General features: G+C 31.3%; 1 protein-coding gene and 1 long non-coding RNA gene across 5 annotated transcripts; one reads left to right on the top strand and one right to left on the bottom strand.

The window, feature by feature from the left end:
* Window positions 1-1228: 1228 nt before the first annotated feature.
* LOC116402482 lies at window positions 1229-5993 on the top strand. 2 transcript variants are annotated; one of them, XR_004214874.1, is made up of 3 exons: window positions 1229-1441; window positions 2041-2132; window positions 3745-5993. It is a non-coding gene; the product is annotated as an uncharacterized LOC116402482 (long non-coding RNA). The 2 variants fall into 2 exon arrangements; XR_004214876.1 differs by lacking the exons at window positions 1229-1441; window positions 2041-2132 and adding an exon at window positions 2768-3172.
* Window positions 5994-12888: 6895 nt separating this feature from the next.
* On the bottom strand, window positions 12889-20152 carry LOC116404616 (protein-tyrosine sulfotransferase-like). 3 transcript variants are annotated; one of them, XM_031887662.1, is made up of 13 exons: window positions 19951-20152; window positions 19555-19623; window positions 19112-19277; window positions 18950-19021; window positions 18037-18325; window positions 16964-17104; window positions 16199-16303; window positions 15940-16087; window positions 14728-14780; window positions 14588-14653; window positions 14368-14487; window positions 13713-13844; window positions 12889-13146 (listed from the first exon to the last, which is right to left on the bottom strand). In XM_031887662.1, exons 2-13 carry the CDS (start codon window positions 19601-19603, stop codon window positions 13006-13008), a joined length of 1482 nt encoding a protein of 493 aa, XP_031743522.1. In that variant the 5' UTR covers window positions 19604-19623; window positions 19951-20152; the 3' UTR covers window positions 12889-13005. The 3 variants fall into 3 exon arrangements, 2 of the variants coding, with proteins under 2 accessions (XP_031743522.1, XP_031743527.1); XR_004217578.1 differs by having other exon boundaries at window positions 12912-13146; window positions 14368-14446; XM_031887667.1 differs by lacking the exon at window positions 14588-14653.
* Window positions 20153-26915: the final 6763 nt, after the last annotated feature.

Raw genomic sequence — 26915 nt, 5'->3', positions numbered from 1 at the left:
AGAGTTTTTAGGTACTATTTTCTTTTTTATCTCGCAAACATCTCGCAACTTTCAAATTTCAAATGATTAATCCAACCAATTATAGGTGATTTAGGAAGATTTTCCACATGGTTTAAGGAGCTTTTAGCCACTATTTGTGTCGTACAAACATCTAACAAACATTTTGCAAACACCTTACAACTTCTAAACTTCAAATATTTAATCCAGTGATCAATTATATATTTGTTTTATGTGATTTAGGGTGATTTTACATGTTGATTAAATATGTGACTAATATTTATGATACGACTTACATATGTGGATTTCGTTATGGATTACTAGTAGTTGCCTCATACTTGCAGTGATGTGTTCTTCTACAGTTGGGTCTCCTTTGGGATTCATCCGTTATTGTGTTTCCTTCATAATTCACTAGTTATTATGTTTTCTTCGGGATTCACAAGTTTGGAATGTGCTAGACATGTGAGAAATGTGTGCAAAATATGTGAGATATGTACGAGATATATTCGAGATAATACATTTGTACCTAAAAGGCATCTTAAATATGCATAAAAGCACTCCATAGAATTTAAGAGATATAGAAATTCGATTTTGGAACACATAGTAAAAGTTTGAAATGTGCTAGATGTGTGCAAGAGAATACATATATACCTAAAAGGTTTCCTAAACATGCGTAAAGCACTTATAGAACTTAAGAGCGGTGGAAGTTCGACTTTGGAACACATAGTAAAAGTTTGGAATATTCGAGATGTGTGCTAGATAATATATATGTACTTAAAAAGCTTCCTAAACACATAGCACTCCAAAAATGATTCTCCCCTGAAGCTACTTTTAACTTTTAATAATAAGATATAGTTTTTCATACTTTAACCTCTTGATCTCTTAAATAATAAGGTGGAAATTTGAAACAATTATAAATGGTTAATGATAATTATATTTTTTTTATATTTATTAAATAACCATAAATAAAAATTAAATTAAATTTAGTTGATATTGTAAATTTAGAATTTGGCAAAGGGTAAAATCGTCCAAAAATGATTCTTCCATAAGCCACTTTTAATATAGTATATAAACGTGTGTTGCATGTGAGAACCTAGTTAATATATATTTTTGCTAAAATGAACAAATAGTATGCAATGATAAATTTTAAAAATAATAATATTAAAGACATACTTAAATGAGTGCTTCTTTATATACAATGTTTTTTTTGTTACATTTCCAACATCTGTATACAACAGAATTTTCGCCATTTTCATCGATACGCCTCTGGAAAGTGCAACATATAATTGTCTATGTGAGAAGACATTTTGTGGAAGATAAATTCCAACATGTGGTATTGTTTGTCTTTGTGCCTTGTTAATGGTCATTGCAAAACTAAGGTGTACTGAAAACTGTTTCCTCCTAAATTTGAATGGATACCCTTCATCATTTGCACGACTCAAAGGTATATGCGGTATGACGACATGCTTGCCAATATGTTGGCCCATTGCTATTTCAAAAAAATCACATGTTTTCCAAAGTCTCGACACACTATTCTTGTCCCATTACAAAGACCGTTTGATGAGTCTAAATTTCTTAGAAGCATTATGGGACAACCTTTCTTTAAAATAAGTTTACGGGGTGGAAATACATTTGGCAATAAGGAATTTAGAAATTCTTGTTCATAGTAATTCTTTTGTATCATCAATGGCTTCATCAAAACTAAGGAATACATTGTCTCTCCATAAAAGATTTATATCATCTTTGCATTTATATTATAGATACCACATTTTGTTCTTCACTTTTTATTTTTTATATTCATTCATTCATTTTATTTATGTTCATTTTATTTTTATATAAGAGTTTGAATTTGAATTCAAATTTTAAATTCAACCTTTTAAATAAAAAACAGAAAGAAATTTTAAAAAATAAATAAACGAAAAAGTGGTTTCCCCTCTCTATTTTTCTCAACTAATCCACCCCACTATTTTTGTTTTTTCCTTGTATGCCTTCACTCCATTGCTCTAAAAAATGATCAACTTTGTAATGAAGATTTTTTTGTAGGGATGGAGTGTACAAATATTTTTATCTGCTCATTCGACCTATTTGGGAGGGTTGATAAAAGAACATTATCTCCAAATCAAGGTATTTCAAAGGTAATTTCTCTTTCTTTTTTCAATTGGATCTGAATTGATTTGGTAATTATTGCATACTTTAAATTTTGTTTGAATTGAATTCTTTTAGTGTGATTTCAATTTTATTGGATTTAGACCAAGCCGATTTGCTATGCTTAGTTTCTTTAGATTTAGGCTTCAATTTATTGTGTGGTTAAGTGTGTTGAATATTTGACACCCATTTGACATGCTGCTTATTTATTTGGCATCCTAGCATTCTGCTGTTTTATTCTTTTTTTATTTGGCATTTGACTGCTTTATTCTTTATTTACTTGGCATGCGATTGCTTTATTTTTTATTTACTTGGCATCCGACATCTTTATTCTTTATTTAATTGTCATCCGACTACTTTATTCTTTATTTAATTGTCATTCGGCTGCTTTATTCTTTATTTACTTGGCATCCGACATCTTTATTCTTTATTTAATTGTCATCCGACTGCTTTATTCTTTATTTATTTGGCATCAGACTGTTTTATTCTTTTTTTATTTGATATCAGACTGCTTTATTCTTTTTTTATTTGGCATCTGACTGCTTTATTTTTTATTTATTTGGCATCCGACAGCTTTATTCTTTATTTATTTGGCATCCGACAGCTTTATTCTTTATTTATTTGGCATCCGACAGCTTTATTCTTTATTTATTTGGCATTCACCAGCTTTATTCTTTATTTATTTGGTATCCCGCAACTTTATTCTTTATTTACTTGACATCCGACTGCTTTAATCTTGATTTACCTGGCATCCGACTGATTTATTCTTTATTTACTTGGCATCCGACTGATTTATTCTTTATTTACTTGGCATCTGATGCTTTATTCTTTATTTATTTGGCATCTGACTGCTTTATTCCTTGTTTACTTGGTGCTTTATTTTTTATTTACTTGGCATGCAACATCTCTAGTCTTCATTGACATATTGCATAAGCTGACACGTGAACGTTATTTGTCTTTTCTACCACAAAACTATCATACCTTGGAAATAATAATCAAGGTACTAATTACTAAAGTACCAAGTAGAAAGGTAGTCCACTTTTCTTCTGCAATCAAATTCTTATTACGAATGCTGAACCACATCCACGAGTCATTTCAAATTTGCCTCAACTTCACAACTTCAAGTTGTATGATAGAATTTTATCTTGAGCTTCTCATAAATATAGTCCATCGTTTAATATGATCATATAGTTTGACTTGGGGACTCAAGTTTTGTATCGTGAATTTCACTTAACGTCCTTCACATTCTCTTGTCCTTTTCTTATTCATTGATACTAAATCTTTTAATCAAGTAAGAAGCTGAAACTCTCATTTCCTTTTGATTTATTATCTTTCAAGATTTGTGGTACCATTTCATGCATCACTGATTAAGAGTCAATTTTATAAGCCTTAAAATGATATTGAAGTTTAGAGGATGAACGCTAGATTGCATCTACCTTTCCCTTTTTCTAAAAAGAATGAGATGAGAGATATTTGAACTATGTATCCCTAATATAAGGGCTTATGTAACTCAAAGGTTAGAGCAATGCATTTTGATTCCTCTTCTTTTGTGTATGGTCTAAACATCGTCTGTCGTGAGCTCACTTGAATTATCCTTGGTAGGTGTAATTTTCTTAGGAACTTTCAACGCACTTGGGTCAGACTCCAAGTTAATGATGGATGATTGGCTAGATAAGTGGTTTGGCGACACATATGTTTTTCGCGAAGGAGTTCTTATAGGAGTTTGGCCAGTGAGGGTGTTCTTAAATGTAGGTGAGTGATGAGGGAGTTGGATTTGGAAGTTAAGGGTTAGGCGAGGACTTTGCTGGCTAGGAGATATAGGAGTGGATGGTAATGGGGGATCAACAACTAAACTAGGTGTGGTTTGTGTTTCAGGAATATGTGGTGGTAAAGTCTGATTTTCTTGCAAGGAAGTGGCGGATCAATTTCATCATCAGCATCATTGTCAAGCGAATGATGTTGTTCTTGGGATGATTTGGCAGACGACTCTAAAATCAAAGTTCTCTTAATAGGCACCTTTAGCCACTTTTTATGTTTTGGCTCATGGAGAGCTAGGTCCTCTTTGTCTACACCACCCACTTTCCATGCAGTTTGTGTTTTCCTTTTGAGCGGGGCAATGATGGAGATTCTTGGGTTTATGAACCCTCTCCTTCTTTTGGCGCTTGTGTTTTTAATCTTTGCGCTTCCTCCTTGTTGTGATGAACAGTTTGAATACGATTCAGACCCGTGAGGTTGTAATTTCCTGTCGTTATGTTAGTTTGCGGGAATCTAGCTAGGGTTGGTAGATACTTTAGACACAACTTCTCCAAGGTAGATAGGAATGGTGTTGCTCCCTTTGAGTTTCTTCACCAATCAAGAATTGCTCTATTGATAATTTCTTATAGATTAAACGTCTGCTTTGTCATGATATAATAGAGAACTAACGCATACTCCAAGGGCATTGCGCTATCATAACATGTAGGAAGGATCTTTTTAACGAAAAACACTAAGACTTTTGCCTTGGTTGTCAACTGGTGTGGGAACTCTTGAAGTCTTTCAATTGGTGTTTTTGTCCACTTAGCCCTTAGCCTTGCGATTAATTGGTTAACCTTTTTCGCATCTCTCCGCATTGGGCTATCAATAATGCTCTGGTCGGAGTATGCTTCAGGGTCATTAAGTAGGTCGTACAACTCATTAATCTCTTCCAAAGTAAATGAGACTTTCTCTCCTTCCACTACGACATATGATTCCTGAGGGTGGAAATTTGCTGCATAAAATATCTCGACCAGATCCAACCTTATCTTTGTTTCACCTATAAAAAACTTCTCTCATTAGAGCGCCTTGATTGGACCGCAGAGAAAGTCGGGTAATAGCCCATTAAAAGATAGCAATTTTCAATCTTTATGATTCTTTCTAGATCTTGGGTATCCATCATTTTCCCTTTTTCTATCATCCTTAGGTATGGATGTCCCTACCTTGGCCTTTTCCTTTCTGAGGACATTTGCTGCTTAGAAGCTCGAGTTATTCAGTTTGCATTAATGATTCCGTACAACTCATTATTTCAATTTCTGTGTCAATTCTTCAGCCACAATATCCATGTGGTCAATTTCCTGTTTTTCTATCGCTTCATTTGTGGCGGCCACCCTGTTTACCTACTCGCTTAAGTCTGCGAGGGGTATCAAGTTTTGTCTTCTTAGTGGCTTGCACCTCCGCTAACTTACTCTTCGCTCCTTCTAGGGAGGTGATACTTTGCTTTTTCTTTGCAGATAATTGGCGAAGACGTTCATCCTCCTCGTGTGCCTTGTCTTTTTCTCTTTTTGTCGCCATCATGTGTGTCTTGTGTGCGTACTCCTGTTGTCTTTGCTTCTCATCCTCCCTGATTCTTAATTCTTCTCTCTTTGTATGATCGTCTCGCAAGGGCCTCTCCTCATCTTTCTTATTTCTTGTTCACGCATCCTCTCTTTTCTTTTCTTCTTCCACACAATCCTTTCTTACTAAGCGGCTCGCAGGCTCTTCAAAAATTTCTTCACTTGACCCTACAAGTGAGACGAGATTTCCAAGCTTTGGTGGCCTGAAATTCTTTGGGATTTAAACCGAACCACATATGCAGTCTGGTTTTGATTCAGTTTGTCATAAACGTGCGGTTCTGGTCGATTTTGTATGAGATTTTTTTTTGCATTTTGTGGTTTTGTTTGAAACCAAACTGTGAACACCTCTAGTAAAAACCATGGTATGATCTGAAAAATAATGACATTGAAGAAGTGTTTGTATCAACAAAATTGTTAATAAAAGTCAATCCATGACACAACAAAAGTGTCGTCAATAACGAAAATGTTATAAAAATAAACTAATTTGGACTTCAACAATGACAATTTAATTATGTCAAAACTCAATTAGTCGTGACAGATGTTGAATGTTAGGAGAAATTGATTATTGATGTTAAATGTGTCACTAAATGTCTAATCTTTACAAGAGCTTCAAAGATTCAAAATCTGTATCACAGAAACTATTTATGACATATAATTTGCATCATTACATTTCAATTTTCTAGTAGCGATGGATTCGGTAATTGACTAATATTATTTAGTTTAGAAGTCATAAGTTGGTATTTAGTAAATATTAGTTGATTGTGTATCTTCAACCAAGTGTTTTACCCTACACATGCATACCCCAACCAAAAGTTGATCCTTGAAATATTTCTTTGTTAAGATTTTTTATATTTTTCTAACTAATTTTAAACTTAGTTGAAAAAAATACCTAAATTTTTTTTAACTTGAAATTGATATCGTGGACGATTCATTAATCTCTTTCTTTTTCTTTGTGATTTATTCGCATCTTTTTCTTTGTGATTTCTTCGGCTTTTCTTCTAGATTTTCTTTCTTTTATTTTTATTTATCCTTTTTTCTTTCTTTCTTCATCTTCTCTCTCTTCCAACTTCTCTTACAGAATATCAAATCGTTTAAATATCACTTTGTTTAAATATCATATCAAAGTGATATTTAAATGATCACTTACCTAGTCAACACGATCGTTTATCATGGGTCAACAAGATCATTTAGACTTGAAGCTCATTTCTCATCGTTTAAAAAGAACTAACCGATCATATGGATATGATCTAAATGATCGCTTACCGAATCAACACAATCATTTGCCATGGTCAATGATCGCTTAGATTTGAAACCTTTTTTCCATCGTTTAAAAAGAACTACACGATCATGTGAACATGATGTAAATGATCACTTACCATAGTTAACACAATTGTTTAGCGTGGTCAACACAATCGTTCAGATTTGAAGCATTTTTTTTTTCATCGTGAAAAGGAACTCCACCATCATGTTGATACTACCTACATGATCATGTATCATTTCTCACACGAGCCTGTATTATGATTGTGTAGAAGAAAAATTACACACGCGCGTGACCGATTAATCGTATGTTGACTGAGACATTTTTTTGTATTTTCATTGTGGACTTACGCACTTTTTCCATTTTCAAAATTGTTCTATATAGGGTAAATATTTTGTCGATTTGTTATATTTTTTTTATATATAAAAAAAAACCTTTAGATTTATATATTATTTGATTTTCAAATTTTATATTTAATTTTAGATTTTCTTTTCTACTTAGCTACATTTATTTTTTCGTTTTGTTTTTCATACTTACATGTTTAATTTAAGTTTCAAATTTAAACTATTCAATATTTAGCTTTATATATTATTTGATAGAGAAGAGTGACACGTAAAAGAATTTTTTTTTGGAAGAGGTGAAGAGGATCAACCCAGAACATTTTGCATTTAAGGCAAACCTTGTAAGTTCTTTTTTTTTTATTCAAGTTGATGATACTAGCTTAATTATTTGGCATCCATTTGGGTGATGTCTTAATTATTCATTTAAATCACTCATTAATTAGTTGTTCTGTTAATCATTTGACACTCATTTTACATGTTTTAATTATTTGCATCCACTTGGACACTCTGCAGTTAATTATTATTTCACCCATTTGACATCCTCGAGTAATTATTTATTACTCTCGTCTGGCATAATTAATTATTTTGCATATTTCTGAATTAATTAATTAATTTGCCTATTTCCGCATTAATTAATTATTTTTCACCTTTCTGCATTAATTAATTATTTTGCATCCTTTTGAATTAATTAATTATTTTGCATCCTTTTGAATTAATTAATTATTTTACATGTTTTGAATTAATTAGTTATTTTGTATCATTCTGCATTAATTAATTATCTTGCCTCTGCTGTATTAATTAATCATCTTGTACATTTTGCATATTGTTTACATTATCATGTATTTGTTTTATGCATTTATTTTATCTCAACATATTACCCTTTAAGTATTTTTCAAATTTCATAATGTTTTGCTCATTGTTATTATTCATTTTCCAATTGAAATATAAAAATGTAAATCGGAGAAAAGTATTGTTTTTTATGGATTTTATAATTTAAATTCCATGAATCCATGAAATTTTTTCGTTTGAAATTTAATTAATAGATTGTTTTAAATAAACACATTTCATATTTTAAATGAGACTGAGTAGTGTTTTTATTCTAGATACATGAAATTTCTCATTAAACACCTATGATAGATATTAAAATATCAAGTTTTGGTATCTTAATATTCTTAAGGTGAATAAAAATTTTTTAAAACAAAAATAAACTTAATTTTTCTAATGGTTCCTATGCCACCCATAATCATCAATTCATGCTTAGGTTTTACTTTCTTCGATATGAATTGATAAACATGGGACATTTAAACAAAACCTAAATAAAAACTTTGTTTTGTGAACCTCTATAATTTAATTTAAAAGATAAAATTGGGTAACCATTTTTTGGGTGTTGTAGGGTGCTAACACCTTCCCTACACACAACTGACTCCCGAACTTAAATCTCTGAATGTACGCAGACCATTTTTTTTTTTTTTTTGGGTGACCAATCACACCCTAATATGGTTGGTGGCGACTCCAAAATTATTTATTAAAATTAAATAAACGGGAAGGTCGGTCGCTCCGCGTAGCGATCACGTCGCGACAGATTGGACCGTAGAGAAAGTCGGGTAGTAGCCCATTAAAAGATAGCAATTTTCAATCTTTATGATTTTTTCTAGATCTTGGGTGTCCATCATTTTCCCTTTTTCTATCATCCTTAGGTATGGATGTCCCTGCCTTGGCTTTTTCCTTTCTGAGGACATTTGCTGCTTAGAAGCTCGAGTTATTCAGTTTGCATTAATGATTCCGTACAACTCATTATTTCAATTTCTGTGTCAATTCTTCAGCCACAATATCCATGTGGTCAATTTCCTGTTTTTCTATCGCTTCATTTGTGGCGGCCACCCTGTTTACCTACTCGCTTAAGTCTGCGAGGGTATCAAGTTTTGTCTTCTTAGTGGCTTGCACCTCCGCTAACTTACTCTTCGCTCCTTCTAGGGAGGTGATACTTTGCTTTTTCTTTGCAGATAATTGGCGAAGACGTTCATCCTCCTCGTGTGCCTTGTCTTTTTCTCTTTTTGTCGCCATCATGTGTGTCTTGTGTGCGTACTCCTGTTGTCTTCGCTTCTCATCCTCCCTCATTCTTAATTCTTCTATCTTTGTATGATCCTCTCGCAAGGCCCTCTCCTCATCTTTCTTATTTCTTGTTCGCGCATGCTCTCTTTTCTTTTCTTCTTCCACAATCCTTTCTTACTAAGCGGCTCGCAGGCTCTTCAAAAATTTATTCACTTGACCCGAACAGGTGAGACGAGATTTCCAAGCTTTGGTGGCCTGAAATTCTTTGGGATTTAAATCGAACCACATATGCGGTCTGGTTTTGATTCAGTTTGTCATAAATGTGCAGTTCTATTCGATTTTGTATGAGATTTTTTTTTTTTTGCATTTTGTGGTTTTGTTTGAAACCAAACTGTGAACACCTTTAGTAAAAACCATGGTATGATCTGAAAAATAATGACATTGAAGAAGTGTCTGTATCAACAAAATTGTTAATAAAAGTCAATCCATGACACAACAAAAGTGTCGTCAATAACGAAAATATTATAAAAATAAACCAATTTGGACTTCAACAATGATAATTTAATTATGTCAAAATTCAATTAATCGTGACAGATGTTGAATGAGAGGAGAAATTGATTATTGACGTTAAATGTGTCATTAAATGTCTAATCTTTACAAGAGCTTCAAAGATGCAAAATCTGTATCACAGAAACTGTTTATGACATATAATTTGCATCATTACATTTCAGTTTTCTAGTAGCGATGGATTCGGTATTTGACTATATTATTTAGTTTTAGAAGTCATAAGTTGGTATTTAGTAAATATTAGTTGATTGTGTACCTTCAACCAACTGCTTTACCTTACACATGAAAGTTGATCTTTCAAATATTTATTTGTTAAGATTTTTTATATTTTTCTAACTAATTTTATACTTAGTTGAAAATAATACCTAAATCGTTTTTTAATTTAAAATTGATACTGGGACGATTCATTAATCTTTCTTTTTCTTTGTGATTTATTCACATTTTTTCTTCTAGATTTCTTCACCATTTCTTCTGGATTTTCTTTCTTTTATTTTTATTTATCTTTTATTTATTTATTTCTTCATCTTCTCTCTTCTAACTCCTCTTCCAAAATATCAAGTCGTTTAAATATCACTTTGTTTAAATATCATATCAAAGTTATATTTAAATAATCACTTACCTAGTCAACACGATCGTTTAGCATGGGTCAACAGGATCATTTAGACTTGAAGCTCATTTTCCATCGTTTAAAAAGAACTAACTGATCATATGGATATGATCTCAATGATCGCTTACCGAATCAACACAATCATTTGCCATGGTCAATGATCGCTTAGATTTGAAGCCTTTTTTCCATCGTTTAAAAATAATTACATGATCACGTGAATATGATGTAAATGATCACTTACCATAGTTAACACAATTGTTTAGCGTGGTCAACACAATCGTTCAGATTTGAAGCATTTTTTTTTTCATCGTGAAAAGGAACTCCACCATCATGTTGATACTACCTACATGATCATGTATCATTTCTTACACGAGCCTGTATTATGATTGTGTAGAAGAAAAATTACACACGCGCGTGACCGATTAATCGTATGTTGACTGGGACATTTTTTGTATTTTCATTGTGGACTTACGCACTTTTTCCATTTTCAAAATTGTTCTATATAGGGTAAATATTTCGTCGGTTTGTTATATTTTTTATATAAAAAAAAAACCTTTAGATTTATATATTACTTGATTTTCAAATTTTATATTTAATTTTAGATTTTCTTTTCTATTTAGCTACATTTATTTTTTCGTTTTGTTTTTCATACTCCAAATTTAAACTATTCAATATTTAGCTTTATATATTATTTTGATCTTTCAAATTTAAATATTTAATATGTTTATTTAATGTTATTTTTCATAAATATAACAAGAATCTAAAATATTTACGACTCGTATAACAAAATAAAAAGTCCATGACATCGACAATTTTCAAAAAATATTTCATGTTTGTTCTTGCCGCTTTTAAATTTCGAACAGATCATATTTCTTCTTTCTTTCTTTCCATCTTCTTCACATGGGTGGTCACCTTTTCTTCTTCTGCAAATTTTTTTAAAATCATGATCATTGTTATACAATTATTATTATTATTTTTCATTATACTTATGATATTATTATCCTTGTTTTCAATCAATCATCAATCTTTTATTATTTTTTTCAATGTGTCATGAACAGAGATGAACTACACGATCGTTTACCATAGGTTTTTCAAAACCATCATTATCATGAATTGTGATCATGTATCATAAAATACACGATAATGTATCATGAATTACATGATCATATATCATAAACTACACATGATCGTGTATCATCATCTACATAATCGTTTATTATGACTTTCAAAACCATTGTTTATCATGAACTAACAATCGTGTATTATGAACTACGCGATTGTATATCATTTTTTACATGATTGCGTATTATGATCCTTTAGAAGAAAAATTACACGTGTATGTGGCCATGTCTCTCTTGGCTCTTATACACAAACATACTACTAGTTATATTTGTATTGATATTTTACTATATTTTTAGTTCGTTTAAGATATTTCTCTTTAATATAATAGTAATAATTTATATTAAATAGTTAACCTAACATAAAATGTTACTTATAATTGACGTTTATTATGTAAGTTTAAATAATGTGTTTAAATTCACTAATTAATTAAAATTAATAGTAATAATTAATTGATATTAATTTATAATTAGACTACATTCTTACTATTCTCTCTCAAAGTTCATTAGATAATAAAATCTTAAATTTTAAAAAGGTGAAATCATACAGATTGTTTGAAATCTATAGAAAGACAAGTAAAACAAATAGACCTAACCATTATATCATTTTATATTGCTCTATCTTGAATATATTCATTTTATGTCACTGGTTTACATCTCGTAAATTAGCAGTGAACACTTTTTTTTTTTATCCTAAAACCTATCATGGATCTGAATTGTTTACTATTATTGCATTAGTAGGCTGTAAAATAATAGGCTATAAAATATTGAAATCCAAAATACAATGAAAAGATCATTGACTTAAAAGAGGCTACTTTGAGGACCATAATTAATAAGCTTGTAATTAATAAGCTTGTAATGTAGTATGACCCAACGCAAAGAGGCTACTTGAGGACCTTAATTAATAAGGTTGTAATGTAGTATGACCCAACCCCCATATTTGTATCGAGCGTTTTGGAATCTTATTTGCAATAACAAACTCACCTCATTTTCATAGTTTTCAACTCATTCTTTTTCATCGTCTTTTTGTTTTATGATCTCAATTGATTTTTCACACATTCTAATGTTCTAGATTTCCATTAATACTTATTACTTATTACATTTGAGCATCTTAAGGCCTCAATTCCATTATTAGAACTTAAATCAAATATCCATAGAAAAAAAATGTACAAATTGATCAACATTGGAAAGGTAAGGGTAAGCTTCACGTGGAAATATTAGTACTTATTTCTAACCTGCATCAAACAAACAAATTCTAAAGGGATCACATATATCTTATAAGTTCATGCAAAAGTAAAGTGATAACTTCCTCTTATGGAAGGCAAATATCCTTCCTCCTTCATCATTGAACATCCATAAAACTTTAAATCAAACAACCCCTTAGAGTCTCCGCCTTTAATGCAGAAAACTATTTCAAAATCAGAGACGAAAAACAGAATCTCAGGTAAGCAAGAACTATAAACAATTCCTTAAACAGGATTGATGGGCAAAACTGTTCATTCATTTAAAAATTTAAAATCCAAACAGATGCATAGACTTTCTTCCCCACTTTGAGGATAAATTAAATCAACAACTATACCTTAACTTTAGATACTCTTCTTCGAGCGTTCGCAAATACGAAGAGAACAAGGAGTAAGATAAAAAGCACTACTAATGAAGGAATTTTCCATAGCTCGAACACACGTAGACGGTCAAATTTGCCTTCTGATCCATCCTGCAAATTTTGTTGTATTTGCATGAGAAATCATGAGACAACTTACACTTCAGTTTGTTATATGGTGAGATTTTGTATTATCTGGAATGTATAACTATTTAAAGGCCAAGGAGCACGGATACGGATATAAAATATGGGCACGGCGCGTCATTTTTTAAAATTAGGACATGGGCATGATAAAGATACATTTCTATGGTAAAAAAATTAGTTTGATGTATTTTGTTCTCTAAGGTTTATTATGCGTGTTAACTTACTATACAAGTGTTTGATAGAAGTCCATCAAATGTTGATCCTATTTTGACTTGCACAACTAGTGTCCAACACATTTGTTGAACTAATGAATGTCCAATGCATGTCCAACAAATGTATCCAAATGTTTGATGCATGTCGGACGTGGACAAGCTAGCCAAACAAAAAGTGCTCGTGTTTCTTAGAATAGAGGTTATTTTTTAGTGTGACCATGCCTGTGTTCATCAAAATTGTCGATTCCTAGATGATGAGTATGAAGACAACATTTCAAGTTGGAAGAGAAATCTAAAAGGAATTGAGAAGTAAAAAGGACTCACTTTCATATCAATATTCCCCATCAGTACACGTCTCATTGCAAAGATTTCTCGAGCATGCTCAAAAAGTTCCATATCCAAGTAATTGAGCGTTCTAATCTGCTGCAGAACTTCATCAGAAATGGAACGCCGTGCCTGCAATATAGTATTATTGAGGAATAAGAAAAAAGAAAATCGGAAACGTAAGGAACAACTTCTGTTCCAATCTCTTAAAGAGATAAAAGGCATAAGGAGTGTTATTAGTTTCTTGTTTCATTCTTTTTCAATGGAGAGGAAATTGAAACCCTTGGAACATACAGTAAGAAACCAAATTATTAATTTTCTTTTACTAAAATCTGTATACGAAAATATTATTTTAAGAAAGAAAAAAAAATGTCACTGGTAATTGTTTCTTATCTATTCTTTTTCATTGGAAAAGCAAGATCACCCTTTTTCTTCAAAAACAGTGTACAATTAGAAAAAACTCTTTAAAGTCTGCATATGTTTCTCAAATGCCAAATACAAACCTCTGAGAAACCCCATTAAATTTAACACGAAGGACCATGATTTAAAATCGAATGGTTCAGCAAAGCTTTTAGAGTAAGGATCCCCTAAGGGTAAGCTTTTTATTTTCTAGTCAGGCTTCAATATTTTTGGTGACAACAACTCAACTGAATACCTCTTTTGAGAAATTTGCAGGAGAAATCCTCTTTAAAGAAGCAAATCGACGACGTGATTGAGTCTTTAGCATACTTGAACTGCACCCTTCATAAACTTCAATTAGTTCTGCAACAGTCATCTGGCATGTTGAAATAAAGGAACATAAATTTTTTGCTTAATAAAATCATTAATTGACCATATATGAATCGCCGAAATGTGATTTTTCTGAGGTGATGTACATTTTCTCTCTTTGTTTTGCTTTCATCTTGGACAGTAGTCATTTCATATAATACGGTACTGTTACTCTGTAAAAGAAAATGGATTAATAGAGATCCTGGATTATGTATATGAATATGATTAGACAATGAGAGAAGCTTGCCTGATCAATATTGCTCTCAAGCTCAGAATCTAAACGCCAAGAGCTGATATAATCTGAAAAGAGATGTTAACAGATGTTGGTCAAACCGCAGGCCTACATTTCTCTTGAAAAATAAGCTATACAGCATCCAAATTAGAAGTTCAGACAACCATTAGATTGAAGTGAAAAAATAAATAAATAATAACTCTTCAGAAATCCTATGAATTTAGAATAGCATGGGATTTTCAAGTGAATACAAATCAGACTAATGTTTTTCACCCGAAAATCAGATCCAATTGGCAAAACATCCCAAATGATGAAAATGGATGGAGTCTGTTTAGATAATGCACTTGCTAAATCGATCCATAAACATGTGCCAGATAAGTAAACTTTGAACTGTCAATCAGTGTAAATTAGCAACCAGCAGAATCTTAAGCAACTAAGTACAATTTAATAACCACTACTCGTCTATTATGGGCCATAAACGATTAGGAAAAATAGTACCCAAGTAGAATATATATATCTTTCATTTAAAACATTTTGTTTCTAATTCTCATGGGTCACTTTTCCCATTTCCTTGTTTTTTTTTTTTTATCTTTTTTGGAAAGAAAAGTAATCTTGAATAAAAGATCTTGACCATCGTGATCCAGAAAAGGAATAAGCCAAGGTTACAAATAAGAAATAACTACAAAGATGGATGCCAGAACAGGTTTTGAAAGCTAATTCCATCTACACATGGTTGTTGGAACTATCAAAACAAGTGTAACAAAAATAAAGGAAACTATTTTTTTAGGAATGGAAAAGGATTAAAAAAATAAGAACCCAAGTGGAAAATTTGAATCTCGAAAGATTTCAATTCCCTCCAACGGTATAAACAATTCGCATCTAACAAAAATTCATTTCCAAATTTCAAGTCTCAGCAAAGCTCCAGAATATAATTACTATACAGCTTCACTGGAGCTGGCCATTTATTAATAACCTGTGAAAGCACAACAAAGCAAATATTCTTTTGGGGTCTTGGACAGAAGAGAAAAAAGCTTTCAATTACTCTTGAAGACAAATTGATGATTTTCTTGATTACGTGCACCTACTTTTTTTTTAATTTCTACTGATCCCTTTGCTAGAGGTGCTCTCCCACTCCTTTTGTATGTAATCATTAATGAAAGATTCATAGTCTCTATTACATTAAAAGTTGTCCTCTTTGAATGAAAAGCTACAGAACAAAACATAAACCTGATTGATTGTCAGCTGAAGTGTCCATGCTAAATTTGGCGTCTCTTAGCTGTGAAATCACCTGTGCACCAACCACATTTGCAAACATCGTCGCAGATTCCTTCTGTTCCGCAGTTAGACCAACATATAACATAGCATCCAACCTCTTCTGCAAGATTTACAAGCATCTACCATAATTGCAACCATAAGGAGGCCAAGTATCAGAAAGATAGTTGTCCATATATCCACTGTTCTAATTTAAGAAACCTTCGGTTGTTACCTTTGCCACATGAAGAACATGTTGACCAAGACTCTTGTGTTTCTGTACACAGTGACGTATTTCATGTCCTTCAGCTAGGTAGGAGTTGTTTGTCAGTCCTGCTATCTGAGAACTTTTAATCAGTCAATCACATTTTGAAAAGAATGAAAAAGTGCATGACAACAGGGTACCCCCAAGAAAACAAAATTCTGAATTGGTAAAATTTTAAAAACTTGATGTAGCTGATGGTGTCCAAAAGTACAAAAAACATCAACAAGTGTATAATAACTAAATACGTTTACTTGAAGGCCCCACAAGATAGCATTCATTTGGTATCAGACACTCAACCAGATGAAGGATCAAATTAACTGGCCGACTTTCCAGGTCATTGAATTTAGAGTATATTGAGAAAACCAAAACCATTCCTAGGAAAATTACAAAAAAAAAAAAAGAAAAAAAAAGGTTTAATTATATCACTGTTGTACCTTACATATCACATAAGGGCATTTGGGGTAAGGAGTGGAGTGCACATGTAAAAAGTTAATAAGTCATGGAATTAATGTTTTTCAGTCATGAGCTTAACTCCTTGGGCCCAACAAAGAGGAGAATTAGCAACTTCACTTCCCCACCTCCTACCCTTGAACAAAGGATGCACGTAATGTTTATGTGAAATGAAACTCGAGATTCCATCAAATACAAACAAATATTTACATGTAGAGAACCAACAGTTAAAACTGTTAACTGTTTGTCTTATTCACGCCAATACAAAAATTAATTCGGAATTACCTGGAAAGTAGCCCCATTATGAACAAGATCATGAACAATGGGGTCATCAACAAACTCCTTTAGTGGCATAAGCATGTCCTCCATGTCATATGGACTGTCGCTTTTAGCTTCACTTGAACCTTTCTGCCTTCTAACATCTCTCTGTTCATTACAGTGGGCAAACAGTAATCTCTTTATAAGATTGTAGTAAATAAGAGAGAAATTGTCAAGATTACCTGATCACAAACATAGGCTAACAGAGCCAAAACAAAAATTACTTGTTAGATTCTAACATCTCCATCCAAAGCTACGCACAACTCCAAATTAGTTTGTGGCAGGAACTATTTTCCCTATTAGTTTGAGCACTTGAAAACCATTATTGACAAGCTAATGAAAAATAGCTTCAGTTGTTCCAGAAAAAAAGTGAAATGAAAAGATCATCCATTAAAGCAAGCCAAAAAACAAAGTTCCAGACGGGTTTGGCTTCAAACTACGAATACAACTTGCTTAACTTATCGAAATCTGATTCATACTAAAACAGCCCCAAAGCTTTATATTTAAAGAAACAACTACTTTTAGGGAGAAAAAATGGAATAATTCAAAAACCAAACCCACAAAACCCCCCATTAAAGAAAAGGGGTCCAACTGTGTACAATGTTGCCTAAAGAGCAACCACAAAAGGTCTTCAAAACCGATACCCAAAGGTTAACTTCCTCAAAAATCAGTCCATACAATTCACACAACTGAGAAAAACTTGTCCAGACTTACAAACGAGAGAGGGATCCAGCAAATGCCAAAAGACTTACAAGAGAAACCCTCTAAGGAGTCGAGACTCCAAAATCAATATCCCTTCTCCCAAGCCTAAAAACCTGAACTCTGCAATTAAAGACAGAGAAGTGGCAACCTCCGTTGTTTCCCTATTAATCAACTATCGATGAAAACCAAACGAGAAAGAAATAGAGCTCCCCGACCAAACAAGAAAGTACAAAACGATCATTAAAATGCACAAGATCTAATTATATTTATCTTCACTCCGCTTGAGTTAAAAGAAAATAATCATTAAGAAGCACAAGATCAGCCAACAGGACACGTACTCGACTAAATAGGTCTCCCCTCATCCATGGAACCAAATACTTCCACGGCCAAACATCCAGTGCGGACATTCCATTTGTCTTTGCACGCACATGTTTGGACATTTTGGTTGCAGAAGCTAGGTCAGGATGTACCAAAGATCTAGCTGCTACCTCAACTGAAAATTCATATGAACCAAGAACCCGGTCAACTGGATTCCTGACAATTGTCACCACCGAAGTCCTCTCCTTCTGTAGTTTTTCCATCATGCTATAATCATCATGAGTAGCTAACAATCTGCACTTCGTCTTGCTGCAATTCAGATTCAAATACCATACAAACGCACAAAATTAGTCAAAACTATCAAAGAGTCGGTCTTGAATAAAAAATTAAAAAAAAAGAAGAAAATTTCAAGGTTCTGATTTTCCATTTGTTTCCTAATATACTTTGGAGGACCCTTCCCTTACTCCCCACCAACAAAAAACAATACTAAAAAAGAAGAAAACTTTTTTTAAACAATGTCCTTCCACCATCCTTCCTAATGCCATTCTCAGTTCTCTTAAGAATACAATAAGACCTCCAGAACCTTCTTATTCAGGTTTCATTTTTTCATTGTTTATCTATATAAGCTAACCTTCTGCGCTAACTAAACTAAAATTTTTTGTAAACCGCTCATGCGTCCACATCCTAGTTATTTTTATTCAATTACCAATTTATCAGGTTCATGCAAAGGTTGCATGTCACAGTTTTAACAATCATCAAACATAACTTCAGTTTGCAACTAAGGGTTGGTAATTATTTTACATCAAGGCGGCAGTAAAGCGAGTAAGACATAACATTTCAAAAGTTGAATGAATGTCATATGAAACAATTTATAAAATAAAATGATAATCATCTTGGAAAAATGAAATTATACTTGGGATCATAAAATTATACCTGGGATCAAACCGTAGCTTATCATAAGAAAGGGGACAGTTTTGAGAGCTTGGGTACAACTTTGTCAAGAAACTGCATAGTTACAGAACAGAACCAAAAAACACTTAAGACTCCGACACTTGAGTGATTAATACCCACCGAATTTTATGATTTGAAAGTTACCAGTGATAGTACGATCGCCCTCCTGTTCTTGGAACATGTAGAAAGAACAGTAAATCTTTTAGTGTATGTTTATCATTGTTGATACCTTGATGAAGAGAAGATAAGGCCCAATCCTTTACAACCCTTTCACAGTGTTCAAATTTTTTTTCAGTGGTTGAAGCACATGCTGGCATGTAACGGAAAGAACTTAGTTCATCAATGAGTTCAGTAATAGAAGAAAAACGACAATAAACATGATCTTAAAAAATACTACAAATTTTAAGGCTCCAATTTATACAACGATGAATATGACCTGATCTGATTGAGCTTCAAATTTAAATTTATAGATTCGCATTATTTTACTAGAGACAAGGAATATATATAGAGGTAAAAATGATTTAAGAAAAACAAAAGGTTGTACAAAGAAATCTAAACAAATAAGGCAGGGGTGGGTAGGCACCAACCTATGCTGAAGAATATCAGAAGCAAAATTAACTTGATAGTAGGATCCATGCATCTCACACCTTCAACCACTGGATTAAAAAATAAAAAGAAAAAAGAGACACAAGGTTAAAAAAAAAAAAATGGAAAAGACTATTCACAGCAAAATCGATTGTGTATTGACTAGAGAACGGGGCAACAGAAACACATATAGGGTTGTCAAATCCTTTACATAATCTCTTAAAAATTAAGAAACTGAGCTAGAAACAACATATCAAGCAGACGTAAATTGTTTTATGAGACAATCTCCACACACGTTCATAAAGTCATGAATTAAACATCTCTTTAAGGCTTAAACCACGTTGTTCCATGCAAAACCACCTCGAAACTAAAAACAAGCTAAAATCAGAAATGCCCACCTGAACAAAAACACAACAGACACACACCAGAAATCACATAGCCACTAAACAAGGGCTAGATTTTCTCCAGTTCCTCCTCCGAAAACGAAGGGGAAGATTAATCTCTCGGCCCAACAATTGAAGACCTTTGTAGTTTTCAGAGAATTTGGAATGATTTCATCAGAAGGAAAGTTAGAAAAGCTTAAAATACAGAGTGCCACTAAATATGTATATATAGAGAGAGACAAAGATTGACAGAGTTTGACGATGTGAAAAGGACGTTCTAGGACGGTCTAAGAAACCGCCAAGGGATTATTGTGAGGGTAAAATTGTAAAATACAATTACCTCATGCATATGATACTCTTTTGGTTGTGTTGGGCGAATTTACATCAAACGTTCGATAGAAGTCATTTTTTGGATCAAATTGTTATCGAACCAACTAGTAGATGTTGAAACTAATTTTGACTACGAGGGAGGACGAATTGATCATTGGTATATTGATAGGTCATTTTAATAAACCTTTGAAATTTTTAAAAAATGTCAGTTTTTCTGAAACCAACGTCGAACACTAAAAATCATATGTAGGAGTACTGCATAACTGAACCCAAAGTCTTGGAATTTTGAAGGGAGTGCATAGTCATTCTACCAGAGACAAAATTTAATAACAATAAAACATTATTTAACATATATTTTAATCTAACACTTCAAAATTAATATTAAAATACGAAAATTAGAAATTGGAGGAGGACACGTACTCTCCAACCCTTAATAAATCGACCCCTGCAACCAACCATTTTTGATTCGTTTGGTTTTGGTTAATCGACTCGGTTTTCAATATGTAATGCTCACCCCTAATTAATTGTTTAATTAACATAAAATAGAAGCAACAAGAAATAACAAAGTTCGAGTTGAGAATAGGACTACAACCAAAATGGTTTTGGTTGCTCAAACGAATCCTAGAAAAATCTTTGGAATGTCACAATTTATGTAAGAGAAAAGATTACTCTAATCTAACTCAAAAGTTTGTAATTAAGGAGGTGTTTGAACCAAGAATTTGGAAAGTAGAAAATTGAGGAGAATCCTTATTTTCACTCAACAAGCTTCTTCGTCTCACTACCACTATAATATTAAAATGTGTGAAGTATCATATGTAAGTTTTTGTAAAGGTCAGACTTCTTTACATTCGAATTTCGACATCAAAAGAATTTTATATTTAAATTTGGTGTTTATTTAGTCAACAAAATTTTAAAAGCACACTTTATAATTCTAGATGTTTGAAATTTGGTTTCAATGTTCTACATTAATTGGACCCTAGTTGAATGCTAACATGCCACGATCAAAACTAAAATATTTTGATATTATCTTTGCTGAATTGAAATGTTGAAATTAGAGATGTCCATTTAACCAGCGAAAAATTCTCGAATACATGGAGAATAAGGAAAGGAGTGGTGTAATTTTTTTTTCATTCACAACATGGGACCGGAGAGGAGAATACATTCCCGACCCCAACCCAATCCCTGCCCTGGCCCGAACAAAAATATAATTAATTACATAAATATATATAATTAAATATAAATATAAGTATTTATTTATTTACTTATTTAATAATATGTAAAAGAGTAAAAAGAAAGCTATTTTGATTTTCTTTCTTTCCTTTCTTCTCTATTCCATTTCTTTTATGTTTTTTCTTTCATTTCTATGTTATCAACTTTTATATGTTATGTCTTAATTTGTGATTAGTAAACTTTTCTTAAAAAATTAGGTTTGTAGTTGAGACTTTGTAAGAATACTTATGGATTATTTTTTTTTTTTTTTTTTTGTAGATTTTTAAAATTTATGTGTAGATTTCCAACTGTATCTCCAATAGTTATTTTTATTTTTATAAACTATGAGAATTTGACATTTTAATTGTTTTAAATAAGAAAATTGATAATATTCTATCAAAAATAAAACAACATTGAAAGTGTATATACATTTCAAGTAAATGTGGATTGAAAAATGAAATTAAACTTTAAAAAATTAGATAATATTTTTCCACGGGTAACATGATCCTCCCGTAATCCCCACAGTGAATCCCTGCCCCGTTCCATAAGGAGAAATTGGTGGGGATGGGGGTCACGGGTACACGGAGTGGCATCCCCGCCCCCGCTCCGCGGACATCTCTAGTTGACATGGATGGTTTTCTCTTTCTCTTTCCTCCTTTTTTAGTTCCACCCCACCCCCACAAACATTAATATGTGTTGCTATATCGACATATTGGTAGACATTGATAAATGTAATCATTGTTTTTCATTAATTTAAAAGTAATAATGTTTGAAAAAACCTAACGTAAATTTATGTAGAAATAGTAATGGTATGAATTAGACTCGTAAACTTTTATACACGGATCAATTTACTAATACAAAATTTGTCGTTGAAAATTGTTCATTCATTAATTATAGTCATCCATTTCGTAAAACCAACATTTGAAGAAGTTTATTCATGTTTGAAAATTAGGCCACATTTATCCTATGTGAAACGTAAACGATATGTTGATAGAAATGTAAAAAGTAGTCCCTAGTTGATTACATTTATTGTTTACTTATGTTTCGTCTCCAAATCTATAATCAAATTGTTTCAACCTCCTCTACACATTGTCATAATTCATGCAAAAGAATGATGTTTGATTTGATTTTGCATGAAAATTACATGAGACTCAATACTTTCTTTAATGTTATTGTTATAATTATAAGATAGAAATATTATTACATACTCGTATGAGAATTTATAAATTTGTCACATTTTAGTATGACTTTTACCTTTACTGTTACCATTATCGTTTAGGGTCAAATGGTAAAGGTAACAATAAATGTAACATATTGTAATTCTAAATAAACACGATCAAAAGAAATTCAACTACGTTAGTGATTTAGGCTTACTACAATTCACCAATCAAATGGAACTTTATTACTTTACACCAATTTTGAATTATAATTGGGTAAATATATTCTTAATGCATGAATGATTTTCAAAGGTAATCATAAAATTGATGTCACGTTTTGTCTTACATGCGTTCTTTAACTCATTATGTTGCATGCCATGGGACTTGAGCATTCCCAACGTCTCAAGATGAAACCCCAAAATATATGCTCACTTAAGTCTTTGAAACATTGGCCTTGTCGCCCAGTTCTGTTTAGCTCCTTTAATTACTTATTAAGCGATAAGAAAATCATTACACAACAGAAATACTTCTTTATTAACTTAATAATTAAACATGTCACGTCCTGCATGAGTTGACGTAGCTTGAGCATTCTTAACGTCTCAAGATAAAACATTAGAATGTTCACTTAAGTCCTTGAAAATTTGGCTTTATAGCCTAGTTTTGTTTAGCTCCTTTAATTATTAAGAATTAAGAAAGTCACCACTACCCATCATAAATACTAACAAACAATCTCTTTTATTAACTTAATAAATAGTAGTCCAACTACATTTTACATCGAGTGATATAATAATAAAAAAAAAAGTGGGAATATGGAGTGTTTTCAAAACTATTTTGGTAAAATTAGTGAATTTTTTTTTTGCATTATTAGAGACACATTCTACAACTATTAAATATTGAATATTGAATATAAAATATTAAAATCTTAATTATTATTACTACTGTTATTTTTAAAAGAATACAAAAAAACACCTAAGATAAAAATAGGTGGTTACACATAGATAAGATACAAATTTAAGAATGTAAAAATTAGATAAGATAATAAAAATTATTGTTTCTCAAAACAAAATGGAGTAGAATTTGGTTTAATATATTTTTAATAACATAACTTTTTTAATATGTGTTTTTTAAAAAATTGAAAATTAAAAAAAATATATGTATAATTTTGATTAAGAAATAATCAAATTAAATTAGAAAAGGTGAATTTAATAAAAAATATTGAATATTGAATAATGAGATATTTAATATATATATAAAAATAAATTATTAAATTGGAAAAATATTTTTCAGATTAAAATAATTAATATATACATATATAATATATATATATAAAAAAGAAGAAGTTATAGGGTTCACAGTTAATATATATAAAAAAAAAATGTGAGACCCACGTATAATATAATATATAATAAAGAAAGAAGAAAGATGACCCAAAATTATCGTCTTTATTAATAGTTTTTTCTCAACCCTATTTTTGACCTTAATTACTAAAATCATGTTATTTTAGAAAAAAAAGTTTATATGTATAAGGAGTTGGAAATTTTAAATTAAACTAATAGTTTAATTAAAATGATCGTTGAGAGTATGGCCCATCATTCCTTTATGTCCTCATTACTAGTGAGTTATGTTTACATTATTTTTATTTCGGTGGATCCACCCAACATTTTAAGGTTTAAGTTGAGGGTTTAGAGTTTAGAATTTAGGGATGGTTGGGTTTTAAGATTGATGAAGAGAAAATGGACTTTTATCCTGAAATATAAGTGAGAAGTCTAATTTACTCTTTAAGGGAATTTTTCCTTCTCTTTCTCACAACTCACTCTCTTCTCTTCTCCCACTTGTTATCTTCCTCTAACCTCTTTCAAACTCTTTTTCTCTTGAAAATTTGTTTATTTTATTTATTAAAAATATATTTTTGAAATAAGTTTATATCAAATAATTTTCTACTCTTACAACATTTTTATTTTAAGTTTTGATTGTTTTTTAAACATGTTGTTAATTTAAACAAGTAATGAATTAGATTATTTTTACTTTTTATAGTTAGATAACATATTTTTTTTAACTATGTTACATTAATTTGTCTAGTTGAATTTGGATATCTATCTATTGTACAATTCACTTTTGCTTAAATTCTAGAACAAAACAATAATTAGGTTTATGATTATTTTATTTATTTATGTGAAATTAGATAAGTGTATATACCCAAGTTTGATTTACTTACTATTTTATTAAACTTATTCTTTCAAACTTACTATTAATCTTTTTGTCACTTTTGATTAAGTTGTCGTGTTATTTGGTAAATGTTAATTTAATTTTTTTTTACTGTTATATGCTATTGAAATTTTTATGGAGAAATTCTTTAAAGTCGATTTTTTAAATTGAGTTTATGATTTCTTAACTAATATGAAAAAATTAGCATGATTTTACACATCAAGGGAGCTACTATTTTCTTTTACCTTGCAAACATCTCACAAGTTTTAAACTTGAAAATATCCAATTAAATCAATTTGATACTTATTTTAGGTGATTTTGCACATTTTTTTATAGAGTTTTTAGGTACTATTTTCTTTTTTATCTCGCAAACATCTCGCAACTTTCAAATTTCAAATGATTAATCCAACCAATTATAGGTGATTTAGGAAGATTTTCCACATGGTTTAAGGAGCTTTTAGCCACTATTTGTGTCGTACAAACATCTAACAAACATTTTGCAAACACCTTACAACTTCTAAACTTCAAATATTTAATCCAGTGATCAATTATATATTTGTTTTATGTGATTTAGGGTGATTTTACATGTTGATTAAATATGTGACTAATATTTATGATATGACTTACATGTGTGGATTTCGTTATGGATTACTAGTAGTTGCCTCATACTTGTAGTGATGTGTTCTTCTACAATTGGGTCTCCTTTGGGATTCACCAGTTATTGTGTTTCCTTCATAATTCACTAGTTATTATGTTTCCTTTGGGATTCACGAGTTTGGAATGTGCTAGACATGTGAGAAATGTGTGCAAAATATGTGTGAGATATGTACGAGATATATTCGAGATAATACATTTGTACCTAAAAGGCATCTTAAACATGCATAAAAGCACTCCATAGAATTTAAGAGATGTAGAAATTCGATTTTGGAACACATAGTAAAAGTTTGAAATGTGCTAGATGTGTGCAAGAGAATACATATATACCTAAAAGGTTTCCTAAACATGCGTAAAGCACTTGTAGAACTTAAGAGCGGTGGAAGTTCGACTTTGGAACACATAGTAAAAGTTTGGAATATTCGAGATGTGTGCTAGATAATACATATGTACTTAAAAAGCTTCCTAAACACATAGCACTCCAAAAATGATTCTACCATGAAGCCACTTTTAACTTTTAATAATAAGAAATAGTTTTTCATACTTTAACCTCTTGATCTCTTAAAGAATAAGTTATGCATGAAGGTGGGAATTTGAAACAATTATAAATGGTTAATGATAATTATATTTTTTTATATTTATTAAATAATCATAAATAAAAATTAAATTAAATTTAGTTGATATTGTAAATTTAGAATTTGGCAAAGGGTAAAATAGTCCAAAAATGATTCTTCCATAAGCCACTTTTAATATAGTATATAAAACGTGTGTTGCATGTGAGAACCTAGTTAATATATATTTTTGCTAAAATGAACAAATAGTATGCAATGGTAAATTTTAAAAATAATAATATTAAAGACATACTTAAATGAGTACTTCTTTATAAACAATGTTTTTTTGTTACATTTCCAACATTTGTATACAGCAGAATTTTCGCCATTTTCATCGATATGCCTCTGGAAAGTGCAACATATAATTGTCTATGTGAGAAGACATTTTGTGGAAGATAAATTCCAACATGTGGTATTGTTTGTCTTTGTGCCTTGTTAATGGTCATTGCAAAACGAAGGTGTACTGAAAACTGTTTCCTCCTAAATTTGAATGGACACCCTTCATCATTTGCACGACTCAAAGGTATACGCGGTATGACGACATGCTTGCCAATATGGCCCATTGCTATTTCAGAAAAATCACATGTTTTCCAAAGTCTCAACACACTATTCTTGTCCCATTACAAAGACTGTTTGATGGGTCTAAATTTCTTAGAAGCATTATGGGACAACCTTTCTTTAAAATAAGTTTATGTGGTGGAAATCCATTTGGCAATAAGGAATTTAGAAATTCTTGTTCATAGTAATTTTTTTGTATCATCAATGACTTCATCAAAACTAAGGAATACATTGTCTCTCCATAAAAGATTTATAT

The sequence above is a fragment of the Cucumis sativus genome, chromosome 1 (assembly GCF_000004075.3).
Source record: "Cucumis sativus cultivar 9930 chromosome 1, Cucumber_9930_V3, whole genome shotgun sequence".
NCBI lineage: Eukaryota > Viridiplantae > Streptophyta > Magnoliopsida > Cucurbitales > Cucurbitaceae > Cucumis > Cucumis sativus.
The sequence above is the reverse complement of the archived record's forward strand: the minus strand, read 5'-3'. Positions and strand labels throughout refer to the sequence as shown.

Coding starts and splice junctions, on each gene's coding strand:
- LOC116404616 (XM_031887662.1), bottom strand. CDS start 19,603: ATGGATCCTACTATCAAGTTAATTTTGCTTCTGATATTCTTCAGCATA. Junction 16,088..16,198: donor ATGTTCTTCATGTGGCAAAG/GTAACAACCGAA, acceptor TAAATCTTGCAG/AAGAGGTTGGATGCTATGTT. Junction 13,845..14,367: donor CTGCAAATTTCTCAAAAGAG/GTATTCAGTTGA, acceptor ACTATATTGCAG/GCACGGCGTTCCATTTCTGA.